The 16633-nt window shown below is 43.2% G+C and overlaps 1 protein-coding gene across 9 annotated transcripts in view; it reads left to right on the top strand.

Moving 5' to 3' along the window:
- Positions 1 to 15446, top strand: part of LOC139237785 (kinetochore protein spc24-like) — a 32263-nt gene extending 16817 nt beyond the window's left edge. For all 9 annotated transcript variants that reach the window (XM_070866969.1, XM_070866972.1, XM_070866968.1 and 6 more), the window contains exons 3-6: positions 473 to 617; positions 10401 to 10505; positions 11166 to 11242; positions 14340 to 15446. In XM_070866969.1, the coding sequence (XP_070723070.1) occupies positions 473 to 617; positions 10401 to 10505; positions 11166 to 11242; positions 14340 to 14446 (434 nt within the window). In that variant the 3' untranslated portion in view covers positions 14447 to 15446. The remainder of the gene's footprint in view (positions 1 to 472; positions 618 to 10400; positions 10506 to 11165; positions 11243 to 14339) is intronic.
- The last annotated feature ends 1187 nt before the right edge of the window (positions 15447 to 16633 follow it).

Below are 16633 nucleotides of genomic sequence, written 5' to 3'. Positions count from 1 at the left end.
ACCCAGGGGTCACTGAACAGGGATCAGGAGCAGGAACCCTGACTGATGCCTGAACCAGAAACTGCATTAACAGCTGTGCGGAGGCAAACCCAATCACGTAGCATTCATACATTTAAAACATCATGTGAATGCAGATTGATGAAGAAAACATGAATTGTATTATTCCCAACTCTAGGTATATTTGTATTTAACTGGTTTGTCTACCTTTGCCAGCGGTGACTATTTTTGGAATCCAGATTCTAAACAGTCCACCTAAACAGTGATCTGTTTTATTTCCTTAACAGTGTTACCATAACTTTAAATCAACTTCCCCTGCTTGAAAATGTTAATGACTTGCTTCCAGCAATTACCTTTGCTTTTATTGTTCTAAAATAGAAGTCACAGCTTTTAAACTAGTTGCAAAAATTGCAGTGTTCTGGAAATGGCTGTTCCAATATGTTTGAGAATTAAGTCATGGTTTTGGTGATTTCAGAGATACAGCAAACACAGGAGCATGTGGCACAGAAAGTTATAGATTTTGAAGAAGAAAAAGAGAAAAGCTTTCTGGAGCTGCAGAAGATTAAGGAAAAGTGGAAAGAGAGTCAGCAACAGAGTTCTGAGCAAGAAGCAGAACTCAAATATCCTTTACTACAGAATTGAGTTTAAAATAAAAACACTCCAGTGCATTGACTAGGTCAGAAAACTAATGCTTACAAGCAGACAAATTGTTATGGTATTTTTTTCAACTTGATGCTGGCGATTAACTTCCAGTATGTTTGCAGAATGGAGTAATTTCACTTGGGCATTGAATTAAGTATTTGGCAACCAGAAATCATACAATTTGCTTTTAGAAACATAGAAATCTACAGCTCGGAAGGAGGCCATTTCGGCCCATCGTGTCTGCGCCGGCTGACAAAGAGCCACACGGCCCTCGGTCAGCAGCCCTGAAGGTTACTTTGAATTGAATTCCACTTTCCACTGTTCTGCCCACCTGACCAGTTCATTGATATCTTGCCCTGCAGTCTACAGCTTTCTTCTTCATTATCAACCACACAGGCAATTTTGGTATCATTCTTAATCATACGCCCTACATTCATGTCCAAATCATTGATATATACCACAAAAAGCAAGGGAGCCAGTACTGAGCCCTGCACGACCCCACTATAAACAGCTTTCCAGTTCAAACACCCATCAACCATTACACTTTGCTCCCTGCTTCTTGGAAATAGCGGATGCATTGACAGTCATTTTCCAACATTCCATAGATTCTGGATCAGTTCCTATGGAGTGGAGGGTAGCCAATGTAACCCCACTTTTTAAAAAAGGAGGGAGGGAGAAAACGGAATTATAGACCAGTCAGTCTGACATCAGTAGTGGGTAAAATGATGGAATCAATTATTAAGGATGTCATATCAGCGCATTTGGAAAGAGGTGACATGATAGGGAAATCATGCTTGACAAATCTTCTGGAATTTTTGGAGGATGTTTCCAGTAGAGTGGACAAGGGAGAACTAGTTGATGTGGTGTATTTGGACTTTCAGAGGGCTTTCGACAAGGTCCCACACAAGAGATTAATGTGCAAAGTTAAAGCACATGGGATTGGGGGTAGTGTGCTGACGTGGATTGAGAACTGGTTGTCAGACAGGAAGCAAAGAGTAGGAGTAAATGGGTACTTTTCAGAATGGCAGGCAGTGACTAGTGGGGTACCGCAAGGTTCTGTGCTGGGGCCCCAGCTGTTTACACTGTACATTAATGATTTAGACGAGGGGATTAAATGTAGTATCTCCAAATTTGCGGATGACACTAAGTTGGGTGGCAGTGTGAACTGCGAGGAGGATGCTATGAGGCTGCAGATTGACTTGGATAGGTTAGGTGAGTGGGCAAATGCATGGCAGATGAAGTATAATGTGGATAAATGTGAGGTTATCCGCTTTGGTGGTAAAAACAGAGAGACAGACTATTATCTGAATGGTGACAGATTAGGAAAAGGGGAGGTGCAACGAGACCTGGGTGTCATGGTACATCTGTCATTGAAGGTTGGCATGCAGGTACAGCAGGCGGTTAAGAAAGCAAATGGCATGTTGGCCTTCATAGCTAGGGGATTTGAGTACAGGGCAGGGAGGTGTTTCTACAGTTGTACAGAGCCTTGGTGAGGCCACACCTGGAGTATTGTGTACAGTTTTGGTCTCCTAACTTGAGGAAGGACATTCTTGCTATTGAGGGAGTGCAGCGAAGGTTCACCAGACTGATTCCCGGGATGGCGGGACTGACCTATCAAGAAAGACTGGATCAACTGGGCTTGTATTCACTGGAGTTCAGAAGAGTGAGAGGGGATCTCATAGAAAAGTTTAAAATTCTGATGGGTTCAGACAGGTTAGATGCAGGAAGAATGTTCCCAATGTTGGGGAAGTCCAGAACCAGGGGTCACAGTCTAAGGATAAGGGGTAAGCCATTTAGGACCAAGATGAGGAGAAACTTCTTCACCCAGAGAGTGGTGAACCTGTGGAATTCTCTACCACAGAAAGTTGTTGAGGCCAATTCACTAAATATATTCAAAAAGGAGTTAGATGTAGTCCTTACTACTAGGGGGATCAAGGGGTATGGCGAGAAAACAGGAATGGGGTACTGAGGTTGCATGTTCAGCCATGAACTCATTGAATGGCGGTGCAGGCTCGAAGGGCTGAATGGCCTACTCCTGCACCTATTTTCTATGTTTCTATGTTACATATAAACCTATGAACAATGGCGAAAAGATAAAGAGCATCCAGCCCAACCAGTCCGCCCCAAACCCCATGTATCGCAACATTCTACACTCCACCCCAACCAGAGCCATGCAATCTCCTAGGAGAGGCTAAAAACCCAGGCCAATTGGAGGAAAAAATCTGGGGAAATTCCCCTCTGACCCATCCAGCCGATTGAAACTAGTCCAGGAGATCACCCTGGCCGTATTCGATTCCCTGCAGTACTTGCCATCGTATCTGCGCCAGCCAACAAGAGGTTAGCCAATCTTATTCCACATAGCAGCTCTCGGTCCTGCAGGTTATGGCACTTCAAGTGTCCATCCAAGCACCTTTTAAATGTGGTGAGGGTTTCTGCATCCACCACCCTACCAGGCAGTGAATTCCAGATGCCTTCTTATCCACTTGGCCTACTTTCGGGGATCTGTGGACTTGCACTCCAAGGTCCCTTTGTTCATCCACACTTCTAAGTGGCCTACCATTTAATGTGTATACCCTTTCCAAAGACCGCCCTAAGTGGAGGAAGTGCAACCGGGAGGGCGCTGAGCACCTTGAGTCTTGTCGCTGAGAGCATGCAGCGGAAGGAGCATGCGGCAAACCAGTCCCACCCACCCTTTCCTTCAACGACTGTCTGTCCCACCTGTGACAGGGACTGTAATTCCCATATTGGATTGTTCAGTCACGTAAGAACTCTTAGAGTGGAAGCAAATCTTCCTCGATTTCGAGGGACTACCCCTATGATGATGATACCCTTTCCTTATTAGCCCTCCCCAAGTGCACTACCTCACACTTCTCCGAATTAAATTCATTTGCCACTGTTCTGCCCACCTGACCAGTAGATTGATATCCTCCTGAATCCATGACTTTCCTCTTCATTATCAACTACACAGCCAATTTTAGTGTCATCTGCAAAATTCTTAATCATGCTCCCTATATTCAAATCTAGATCATTGATGTATACCATAAAAAACAACCCACCCAGTATTGAGCCCCTGCGGAACCCCACTGGAAACATCCTTCCAGTCACAAAAACATCCATCAACCATTACCCTTTGCTTCCTACCTCTAAGCCAATTTTGGATCCAACTTCGTGACCAGTCTACCATGTGGGACCTTATCAAAAGTTTTGCTAAAGTCCATATACACTACATCGTACGCATTACCCTCATCGACCCTCCTGGTTACCTCCTCAAAAATTTAATCAGGTTAGTCAAACACAATCTTCCCTTAACAAATCCCTGCTGACTGTCCCTAATTAATCCTTGCCTTTTTAAATGTAGATTTATCCTGTCTTTCAGGATTTTTTCGAATAATTTTCCCACCACTGTGGTTAGGCTGACAGGCCTGTAATTACTTGGCCTATCCCTTTCTCCCTTCTTAAACAAGGGCACACATTACCAGTCCTCCGGCACCATGCCCACATCCAAAGAGGACTGGAAAATGATGGTCAAGGCCTCTGCTATTTCTTCTTTTATTTCACTGAACAGCCTGGGATGCATTTCATCCGGGCCTGGGGACTTAATTACTTTCAAAGTTGCTAAACCCCGTAATACCACCTCTCGCTATGTTTATTTCATCCAGAATTTCATATTCCTCGACAGCATTGCCCCTTTCCTTTGTGAAAACAGCCGCAAAATATGCATTAAGAACCGTACCAACATCTTCCGCCTCCACACAGAGGCCTCTAATAGGCCCTACGCTTTAGTTATCCCCTTGCTCTTAATATATTTATAGAACATCTTTGGGTTTTCCTTCATTTTACTTGCCAAAAATTTTTCATGCTCTCTTAGCATTCCTAATATCCTTTTTAATTTTACCTCTGAACTTTCTATATTCCTCAAGATTCTACAGTATTTAGCTATCGGTATATGACATAAGCTTCACTTTTTTTCTTTATCCTCCCCTGTAAGTCCCTAGACATCCAGGGGGCTCTAGAATTGTTATTCCCACCCTTTTTCTTTAAGGGCACATGATGGCCTGAGCTCTCCGGATCTCCTCCTTGAGTGCTTCCCACTGTTCCAACAATGATTTACCTACAAGTAGCTGTTTCCAGTCCACTGTGGCCAAATCACTTCTCAACTTAGCAAAGATAGTTTTTCCCCAATTTGGGACTTTTATTCCTGGTCTATCCTTGTCCTTATTCATAACTATCTTGAATCTGACTGAATTATGGTCACTGGCACCCAAGTCCTCTCCCATTCAACCTGCCCAGCTTCATTCCCCAAAACAAAATCCAAAACTGCCCCCTCTCATGTTGGGCTTGTTATATACTGACTAAAAAAAATTCTTGAATGCATTTTAAGAATTCCGCACCCTCTGTACGCTTCACACTATATTTGTCCCAATCAATATTAGGATAGTTAAAATCCCCTACTATTACTGCCCTATGGTTTTTGGACTTCACAAACGTTTGCCTACACTATTTGGGGGTCTATAATACACGCCCAGCAGCATGATTGCCCCTTTTTTACTTTTCAGTTTGACCCATAAGGCCTCATTTGATGATCCCTCTAACATATGATTCCTCCTCAATGTATTCGTAATAAGGTGGACGAATTAACTGCAGAAGCAGCAATTAAGGAATATATAATTGACATCACGGAGACATGGCTCCAGGGTGACCAAGGCTGGGAACTCAACATCCAGGGGTATTCAACATTCAGGAAGGATAGATGGAAAGGAAAAGGAGGTGGGGTAGCGTTACTGGTTAAAGAGGAAATTAACGCAATCGTAAGGAAGGACATTAGCTTGGATGATGTGGAATCTGTATGGGTGGAGCTGCCGAATACCAAGGGCAGAAAACGCCAAACAGTAGTAGTAAGGTTGGGGACAGCATCAAACAAGAAATTAGGGATGCGTGCAATAAGGGTACAGCAGTTATCATGGGCAACTTTAATCTACATATAGATTGGGCTAACCAAACTGGTAGCAATACGGTGGAGGAGGATTTCCTGGAGTGTATTAGGGATGATTTTCTAGACCAATATGTCGAGGAACCAACTAGAGGGCTGGCCATCCTAGACTGGTGATGTGTAATGAAAAAGGACTAATGAGCAATCTTGTTGTGCGAGGCCCCTTGGGGAAGAGTGACCATAATATGGTAGAATTCTTTATCATAAAGATCGAGAGTGACACAGTTAATTCAGAGACTAGGGTCCTGAACTTAAGGAACGGTAACTTCGATGGAATGAGACATGAATTGGCTACAATAGATTGGCAAATGATATTAAAGGGTTGACGGTGAATAGGCAAGGGCAAACATTTAAAGATTACATGGATGAACTTCAACAATTGTACATCCCTGTCTGGAGTAAAAATAAAACGGGGAAGGTGGCTCAACCGTGGCTAACAAGGGAGATTAAGGATAGTGTTCGATCCAAGGAAAAGGCATATAAATTGGCCATAAAAAGCAGCAAACCTGAGGACTGGGAGAAATTTAGAATTCAGCTGAGGAGAACAAAGGGTTTAATTAGGAGGGGGAAAATAGAGTATGAGAGGAAGCTTGCTAGGAACATAAAAACTGACTGCAAAAGCTTCTATAGATACGTGAAGAGAAAAAGATTAGTGAAGACAAACGTAGGTCCCTTGCAGTCAGATTCAGGTGAATTTATAATGGGGAACAAAGAAATGGCAGACCAGTTGAACAAATACTTTGGTTCTGTCTTCACGAAGGAAGACACAAATAACCTAAATATATTCACTAAATATATTCAAAAATGAGTTAGATATAGTCCTTATTACTAGGGGGATCAAGGGGTATGGCGAGAAAGCAGGAATGGGGTACTGAGGTTGCATGTTCAGCCATGAAGTCATTGAATGGCAGTGCAGGCTCGAAGGGCCGAATGGCCTACTCCTGCACCTATTTTCTATGTTTTTAACCTTCTGGAAATACTAGAGGACCGAGAGTCTAGTGAGAAGGGGGAACTGAAGGAAATCCTTATCAGTTAGAAAATTGTGTTGGGGAAATTGATGGGATTAAAAGCTGATAAATCCCCGGGGCTTGATAGTCTGCATCCCAGAGTACTTAAGGAAGTGGCCCTAGAAATAGTGGATGCATTGGTGATCATTTTCCAACAGTCTATCGACTCTGGATCAGTTCCTATGGACTGGAGGGTAGCTAATGTAACCCCACTTTTTAAAAAAGGAGGGAGAGAGAAAACGGGTAATTATAGACCGGTTAGCCTGACATCAGTAGTGGGGAAAATGTTGGAATCAATTATTAAAGATGAAATAGCAGCACATTTGGAAAGCAGTGACAGGATCGGTCCAAGTCAGCATGGATTTATGAAAGGGAAATCATGCTTGAAAAATCTTCTAGAATTTTTGGAGGATGTAACTAGTAGAGTGGACAAGGGAGCACCAGTGGATGTGGTGTATTTGGACTTTCAAAAGGCTTTTGACAAGGTCCCATACTAGAGATTGGTGTGCAAAAGTAAAGCACGTGGTATTAGGGGTAATGTATTGATGTGGATAGAGAACTGGTTGGCAGACAGGAAGCAGAGAGTCGGAATAAATGGGTCCTTTTCAGAATGGCAGGCAGTGACTAGTGGGGTGCCGCAGGGCTCAGTGCTGGGACCCCAGCTATTTACAGTATACATTAATGATTTAGATGATGGAATTGAGTGTAATATCTCCCAAGTTTGCGGATGACACTAAGCTGGGTGGCGGTGTGAGCTGTGAGGAGGACGCTAAGAGGCTGCAGGGTGACTTGGACAAGTTAGGTGAGTGGGCAAATGCATGGCAGATGCAGTATAATGTGGATAAATGTGAGGTTATCCACTTTGGTGATAAAAACTCGAAGGCAGAATATTATCTGAATGGCGGCAGATTAGGAAAAGGGGAGGTGCAACGAGACCTGGGTGTCATGGGTCATCAATCATTGAAAGTTGGCATGCAGGTACAGCAGGCGGTGAAGAAGGCAAATGGTATGTTGGCCTTCATAGCTAGGGGATTTCAGTATAGGAGCAGGGAGGTCTTACTGCAGCTGTACAGGGCCTTGGTGAGGCCTCACCTGGAATATTGTGTTCAGTTTTGGTCTCTTAATCTGAGGAAGGACGTTCTTGCTATTGAGGGAGTGCAGCAACGGTTCACCAGACTGATTCCCGGGATGGTAGGACTAACATATGAGGAGAGACTGGATCGACTGGGCCTGTATTCACTGGAGTTTAGAAGGACGAGAGGGGATCTCATAGAAACTTATAAAATTCTGACGGGACTGGACAGGTTAGATGCTGGAAAAATGTTCCCGATGTTGGGGAAGTCCAGAACCAGGGGACACAGTCTAAGGATAAGCCATTTAGGACTGAGATGAGGAGAAACTTCTTCACTCAGAGCGGAATTTGCTACCGCAGAGAGTTGTTTATGCCAGGTCATTGGATATATTCAAGAGGGAGTTAGATATGGCCCTTACGGCTAAACAGATCAAGAGGTATGGAGAGAAAGCAGGAAAGGGGTACTGAGGTGAATGATCAGCCATGATTTTATTGAATGGTGGTGCAGGTTCGAATGGCCTACTCCTGCACGTATTTTCTATGTTCTCACAGCCTCACAGCTGTAATAGTTTCTTTAATCAACACTGCGACCCTGCCCCCCTCGCCCCCCCCCCCCTCCCAGTCTTGTCTAAAAATCCTGTAACCAGGAATATTGAGCTGACAAACCTGCCCCTCTTTCAGCCATGTCTTTGTAATGGCTATAATGTCATACTCCCAAGTGTCTACCTGTGCTCTTAGCTCATCCGCCTTATTTGCTGTACTCCTTGCATTAAAGTACATACCATTTAGCCCAGGAAGACCTCCTTGATTACTACTTACTAGGCCTTGTTTCCTCTGTCTTACAGATTCACTTTCTACTGTCTTGCTATCCAATTTCAGCTTTACTTCCTTCCCTATTGAATTTGTTCTCTGGTTCCCATTCCCCACCAAGCTAGTTTAAACTCTTCCCAATAGCACTAGCAAAACTCCCCGTGAGGACATTGGTCCCGGCGCTGTTGAGATGCAACCCGTCCGGTTTGTACAGTTCCCATCGCCCCCAGAAGCCATTCCCCTCAGGAATTTAAAGCCCTCCCTCCTACACCAACTCTCCAGCCACACGTTCATCCTCTCTATCCTATTATTGTACTCATTAGCACCTGGCACCGGTAGTAACCCAGAGATTACTACCTTTGAGCTCCTACCCTTCAATTTTCCTCCCAGCTCCCTAAATTCTGCCTGCAAGACCTCATCCCTCTTTCTACCTATGTCATTGGTCCCGATATGGACCACGACCTCTAGCTGGTTACCTTCTCGCCCCCCTCCCCCTCCCCCCCCCAGAATGCCCTGTGTCCGCTCTGACATCCTTGACCCTGGCACCAGGGAGGCACCATACCATCCTAGAGTCATGTCTACAGTCGCAGAAACGGCTCTCTGTTCCCCTAATTATTGAATCCCTTACCACTACAACTCTTATTCTTTGTCCCTCCCCTCTGTGCAACTGAGCCACCCGTGGTGCTTTGGACTTGGCTCTAGCTGCACTCCCCAGAGGCACCATCGCCTTCACCGATATTCAAAAGAGAATATCGGTTGGAAAGCGAGATGGACTGCGGGGGTGGGAGGTGCAGGGAGGAACTCCTGCACTACCTCCCTAGTGTTCTTCATCCATCTGGAGGTGGTCATCCACTTCCCCTCTCGGCCTCGCGGATGCACTGAAGTGACTCCACCCGTTGCTCAAGCTCCGAAACACGGAGCTCAAGTAGTTGAAGCTGGAGACGCCTCTTGTACGCATGGTTGGCCGCGTGAAGTGTCTAGGACTTCCCACGTGCCGCAGGACATGCACTCCACAGGACTGAGCTCCTCTGCCATCCCTCTATTTAGACTTATCTGGTTAAAAAGAGAAAGAGAGATACTTGCCAATCACTTACCTGCCCAGCTGAGGGCTGTGAGCTCCTTGCCAGAAATGAACTCCTCGCCGACCTCCGGGCCGCCTGCTCCTTGGACTCCTGACCTCCCGAATCTCTGGGCCTCCCAAACTCACATGGCCTCCCGACTCGCCGATCATCTAAAATAACAGTTAAACAACTCCGGTAGTGCACCAGTTCTGTAAGCTGCATAATTGCATCTTTGAATGAAATCTTGGACTAGTGAGTCCATTACTATTCCCCAATGGTTCAGCTGGTTGATGGAGCAAGTAGTTGAAAACCAGGAGGATCTCCGGTTTGAAGCTAATCCTAGCTGAGGTGTTAGTGGGTTTTGGATAAGTGAGGCCACGTCCCTGCTTCTGCTCTCTCCACATGATCCTGCTGGAAATGTGTGGATATTGGGTGAGGATGGGATCAAACGTAGTTGTGATGTTACCTGTTGATGAATAGCTGGTTAACCAGGTTTAGGTTTGTAATATGAAGGTGACCACTTGGATGAGCTACTTGAGTGTGATATATTTTAATTAAATATCACCAAAAAAAAGATTAATTGGTCATCTTGCTGTTTGTTGGACATTTCTGCCCCCAAATAACTGGTACACATAAATCAGTACGCTACAAATACAAATAGAGATTTTGATGATGCAATAAGCACTGTATAAATGCAAGTCTTGTAATTTGTTCCAATTGCACCTTTTGTGAAACATTGTATATCCAGCTCAAGACAAAGCAGGAGCAACATTACAATAACCATTTATATACTAATGCTTTCCTTAATGTATAAAAGCCACGCTGTTACAGAAAGAGTTGGAAGAGTTGGAGAAGACTGAAAAGGAAATAGCTAAAATGGAAGAAGAGGTGGATGAAGATACAACAGTGGTTATTCCTTCTACTAAGTAAGTTTAAAATAAATGTTCAAGTAATAACACCACGGTTTACTTAAAATATTTTTGTCTAGTTACGCTGCATCTTTGTGCTATACGGTGTCATGGAGTCAAATTCTTGAACTCGGTCATGATGTTTGAGTGACATGGAGGGAGATGAGCCAGCTGCTCCTCCACAGCAAGGAAGGATAATCGTCTATCTTTAGAGGGCCTCTGAGCAGCCCACGTGGTGAAGACCTGGGAGCAAGTGGTCAATCTACTGTGATGGTGGGGCTACAAAATACAGAAACTGGTTGATGGCAGAAGTATGTACAGCTATAGACTGGTGCGCTTAGAACCAGCACCTGATTATCTGCAGATGCAGTAGCAAACTACTCGCAATCTTGTATCAGTGGCTATCCTGCACCAGCCACCATAATCGTATGCGAACAGGTTCACGATTACCTTCATTTTTCCAAACTATTAAAACATTTTTTTTGGGGGGGGGGGACATTTCTCCAACCTAGCTGTTGCTCAGATGATGCGTTTCCCGCTATTCCACTGTGAGGTGTGCCATGGCATACTACTTTATACCACAAAAATTACCTTGTCTCATCTTTAAAGATTTTGTTGTTGATTGGCAGCGCATCTTGTTTTATGTGGAGTGCTTATATTTAAATGTGATTTATGTAGGTACTTGGCTCATATCTTCCACAAGGTGACTAAGATCATTTGGGATTATGACTGCGACACTTCTCTTGTAAAAGGTGGTATCCTTTCATTTATGACGACAAAGACAATTTTTTATATTGAGAAAAGTAGGTGAAGGTCAAGTGCAGGGCCCACCATTGGAGAATAATAGAGGGAGTAAATCCAGAAGTAGTGCCATGATTTTAAAAGCTTTCAGGAGAATAAAGACTGCAAAGAGAGTTCATGTTATAAAGTATAAGGGAAAATTGAGTTTGAATAGGAGGTGGTAGTATGAGTTTTGATTTCAATAAAGTAAGAATACAGTGAGGCGAAACAAAACCCAAGCCACATTTGTCTTCCCCTGCAAGTTGTTGGGGGGAAAAGAAGTGTTTAGCATGAAAGAGCTCAGAAGCAGCTTTAGCAACAGGAACAGGACATTCAGCCCCTCGAGTCTGTTCCGCCATTCAATGAGTTCATGGCTGACCTGCATCTACCTGCCTTCTCTTAATATCCTTGGCTAGCAAACTCTATTGGTCCCAGTTTAAAATCATTCAACTCAGATCTAGAACTGCATTTTGTGGGAGAGTTCCACACTTCTACCCTTCTTTCCTAACTTCTCTCCTTAATGGCCTGGCTCTGGCTTTAAGGTTATGCCCTCTTGTCCGAGACTCCTCCTCTAGCAGAAACAGTTTCTCCGTATCTACCCTATCGATTCTTTTCAAAATCCTAAAAACCTCAATCATATTACACTTTAAACTAGGCTTGTATTCCCTGGAATATAAAAGGTTATATAATCTCTCCTCATAATCAACTCCTTGGAGCCCTGGTAATCTGGTGAATCTGCACAGCCCTTCTGCAGGCTGTGGCTCAGTGGGTAGCACTCTCGCCTCTTGAGTCAGAAGGTTGTGGCTTTAAGTCCCACTCCAGGAACTTGAGCGCAAAAAAATCTAGGCTGACACAGTGCAGTGTTAGTGCTGAGGGAGTCTTTCAGATGAGATGTTATACCACGTCCCTGTCTGCTCTCTCAACTGGATGTAAAAGATCCCATGGCGCTATTTCGAAGAAGAGCAGGGGCATTATCTTCGGTGTCCTGGCCAATATTTATCCATTAATCAACATAACATTAAAAAAACAGATTATTTGGTCATTATCACATTGTTGTTTGTGGGCAAAAATTGGCTGTCGCGTTTCCTACATTACAACAGTGACTACACTCCAAAAGTACTTCATTGGCTGTAAAGCGCTTTAAGACGTCTGGTGGTCATGAAAGGTGTTATATAAATCTAAGTCTTTCTTTCCTTCCAAGGCCAATATAACATTTCTAAGAGGAGGTACCCAGAACTGTACACAGTACTGCAGATGTGTAGCTGTAGCAAAACTTCCTCCCCCTTTATAGCTAGCCCTCTAGTTACAATGGCTAACATTCCATTAGCCGCCTTGATTTTGTTTTTTGTACCTGACTACTACATTTTACTGATCTGTGTACATGGACACCTGAATCTCTTTGGACCTCCACTGTTCCTAGCTTTCCACTATTTAAATAATACTTGAATCAAAATGGATGACCTCACACTTGCTTGCATTGAAATCCATAAGCCATAGTTTCGTCCACCCACTTAGTCTTTTAATGTCTCATTGTAATTTTATGCTCGCATCTACTTACTATACCGCTAGTCTTTGTGTCGTCGACAAACCTGGATAAATGGCACTCTATTGCAGTACCCAAGTCATTAATAAATATAGCAAATAGTTGAGGCCCCAGCACAGATCCTTGTGGGACACCACTGACATACCCAATATCCCTAATTTCTCCCTTCTGCTTAACCAATCTCCTAACCAGGTCAGTAGTTTGCCTTTAATTTTAGCTAACAATCTCTGGTGCGGAAACTTATCAAATGCCTTCTGGAAGTCCATGTAAACTACATCCATAAGACATTCCCTGTCTACTACTATAGTTACTTGCTCAAAAAAAATTCAATTGGGTTTTAGTTAGACATGACCTACCCTTTACAAATCCATGTTGGCTCTCTCTAATCAGCTCAGATACGTGCTCAGTCACGCTGCCCTTAATTATAGATTCCGATAACTTGCCCACAACAGATGCTAGGCTACAGATCTATAATTTCCTGGTTTATCTCTTCTCACCTTTTCTTAATGGAGATGTGGGAATTTAATTTGAACTGTGAGGCCTAGAATGTCAGTGAGTGACGAAACTTGCAAAGTGCTGGAACAGATACAATGGGCCGACTGGCTGCCTTCTGTGCTGCAAACCTCTCTGGTTCTAACTACAGGTGATTAGTTGAAACTGAGATGTGGACCTTTTGAAGAACTGACAGTTTTCATTCCTCAATCAATTTAAATGGAAATAGAGATGTAATGATTCAGACATCACTCTGCAAAAGGAATGAAGCTACTTTGCACTGAGGGTGTGTAATCTAAAGGAAGTTGATGAATGTAGAGTGGAATTATCAGGATAAGAGTGGATAGGATCAGAAGACTGGAGGAGGACACTGATAAGGAGAAAGAATAGTCGGCCACCCCAGGATTGATGGAAAAACAGATGAGCCATCAACTTCAGCACAGTTAAAGAAATTAAAGCTATGGATATAGGTTTGGTGCGAGATTATATGATGAAACGCATAGTGTCAGATCCTGTCCGTCCATGGCAATGAGAAAAGAATCATCAAAAGTATTCAAGAACAATTTAATTCAAGATTACTAGTTGGATGGGCATGTTGAAAACCACCTTGGCAATTTTGAATTAGGCCAGAATTTTCAAAGTACTGGATAATTTGAGTACTTTGAGGTAGCAAAAACTGACACTGTCAGCTGCACCAGAAAATTCAATTAAAAAAAAATGTAAGTATATTTAAATGTTTAAAAAAAAATATGGTGCTAGTTGGACCATATTTAATTTCTCTTTTGACATGCTGGTCAATTTTGAGAACTCGCTTTGTGAAGGATTATGGTCCAAATATGCATTTTTTTCCACTCTGGAACATCACCAACTCAACTGACTGCTTTTTAAAAAAAATAACGGATAAATCCTCTCTACAAACAAAAGATGTCTGTGGATTTTCTTATTTCATCAGTTAAGCTCATACAAGTGGTAGAAAATGGAATGTTATGTGTTAGGATTGACTTGTATGCAATGATTTCCTTAACTATTTCTCTCAGTTCATTTTGGGATGGGTATCGCTCAGCCCATTAACATCGACTCTGCTAAGCACTCTGAGAGTTTCATCTGCGATTACCTGTGGAGCCTGGTGAGCACAGATTGGTAGGTCATTCTTTGGGCACAAAACAAGAATAAGTGCACTGCTCATTTTGAATTGGTGTTTTTTGAGGGTCAAATCTTTCTGAACCCATGGCTTTGATCTTGGAAAATCGAGTTTACATCTCGACTTTAGCAAGTCACATGAACAGATTCTTATGGATGTGGTATTTTAACAAGGTATGCACCAACCCCCAGCCAATGACATTTGAGATGGTTGCAAGAAGAGCTCAAGACTACCAGTGTGACTTGCACGTTTTTCTTCTTGTATGGCAAAGCAATTTGGACAGTGCTTTCCCTAATGGCATAGCTGAAATTGAAAATTTGCTCCTAAAGAACTTGCAGCATAAACCTGTGTATTATCACTCCATATCGTAGCAGTGGAATACTGTAAAATACTATTTTTTTGTTGCAAAAAAATCCTTGTGTATTTATGTAAACTTTTTTCCATAAATATTGAAAAGATTAGTCGAGTTGCTTCAGCTTGAGTAGACGCCTGAATCCAGTACACTGAGCATCTGAATCTCAGTCTTGAGTTATAGATGAAACTTGACCACATTGGTTCTTTAGTGAGGTAGTAAATTAGCAAACATCAAATGAAAATATTAGGGCCTTACTCCTTAAACTCTGATTAGCTGGTTTCCTGAAATATGGTGTGCCTCCCTACGTTTCTGTCAAGCCTGCCACAAGTGAAAAAAACATTGTGTATATGACAAATGAGAGAATGTTCCTCCCCATAAATAGCAGCACTTTGAAGAACTGGAACCAGTACAATTGATATGGAGCGTGCATGTCTGGTTTCAGAGAACACTGAACATCTACAACCACTGCTGATGATTGGGTCCTACATGTTATTTATATTGCACAATTTGATAGTTGCAACTGTGACACCCCCCACCCCACCATCCCCCAGAAGCTGTATCCTGTGCCTACCTTGAAATTACATTCTTCTTTTCAAATAAAGTGGTTTTATTCCCTCGTCTATTGTGGGAATAATCTTTTGCTTTGTGGACTTATGATGATTCTTGTATTCAAACAATTGTTTTATAGAGGAATTAGAACCTTGCATTGGACAAGAGTACAGGAACTTGTTGTGGTGTAGTGTGCCCTACCAAAGTGCAAGTTCAACACCTGTGAGTGATATCCTCACTGTTCCCATAATGCATTCTTCAACTCTGTCCAGGCAGCTTTGAGTCAAATGTCCAGAGGAGCAAAGGTGTGCCATCCAAGGACTCTCAGAAATCTACCTTGGGACAGGCATGTTGGCTTAAATTGACCTAGAAGCTAGGTTTATTATAAAGACTCGCTTTCACTTTATGAAATCAAAAATTATGAACCAGGACAAGAAAAGGCCATTTGATGGAGTCTGGCTCTAGCATTCCAATGTATCATGTCTACCATCCAGCTACATTTTGAACCCCCAGCTTGGTGCAGGATAGGATACGAGCAGCATTTTGGACGATGAAGGGGGGGTGGGGGGTGTTAAGACAATGAGATCTTGTCACTGGGGACTGGATGCTTTCCACTTGATTTCAGATAACCCTGCAAGTTATTGCCTAAATGGGTAAGTTGGTCCGGGCTGGTTATGTAGTATGAAACTGCCAGTGCTGTGTGGTTTTAACTGATTAACTTGCAATAGTACCTCTGCCTACACTTGCACCCAAGCCTGATCTCTCGTCAATTGGCAGGAAAGTCCCTTGGAATTTTCGAGACCAATATGTCGAGAAACCAACTAGGGGGGAGGCCATCTTAGACTGGGTGTTGTGTAATGAGAGAGGATTAATTAGCAATCTCGTTGTGCGAGGCCCCTTGGGGAAGAGTGATCATAATATGGTGGAATTCTACATTAGGATGGAGAATGAAACAGTTAATTCAGAGACCATGGTCCAGAACTTAAAGAAGGGTAACTTTGAAGGTATGAGGCGTGAATCGGCTCGGATAGATTGGCGAATGATACTTAAGGGGTTGACAGTGGATGGGCAATGGCAGACATTTAGAGACCGCATGGATGAACTACAACAATTGTACATCCCTGTCTGGCGTAAAAATAAAAAAAGGAAGGTGGCTCAACCGTGGCTATCAAGGGAAATCAGGGATGGTATTAAAGCCAAGGAAGTGGCATACAAATTGGCCAGAAATAGCAGCGAACACGGGGACTGGGAGAAATTTAGAATTCAGCAGAGGAGGACAAAGGGTT

This window comes from Pristiophorus japonicus, chromosome 24 (assembly GCF_044704955.1).
Source record: "Pristiophorus japonicus isolate sPriJap1 chromosome 24, sPriJap1.hap1, whole genome shotgun sequence".
Classification (NCBI taxonomy): domain Eukaryota; kingdom Metazoa; phylum Chordata; class Chondrichthyes; family Pristiophoridae; genus Pristiophorus; species Pristiophorus japonicus.
Note: the sequence above shows the minus strand (reverse complement) of the source record. Positions and strands in the feature narration are given on the sequence as shown.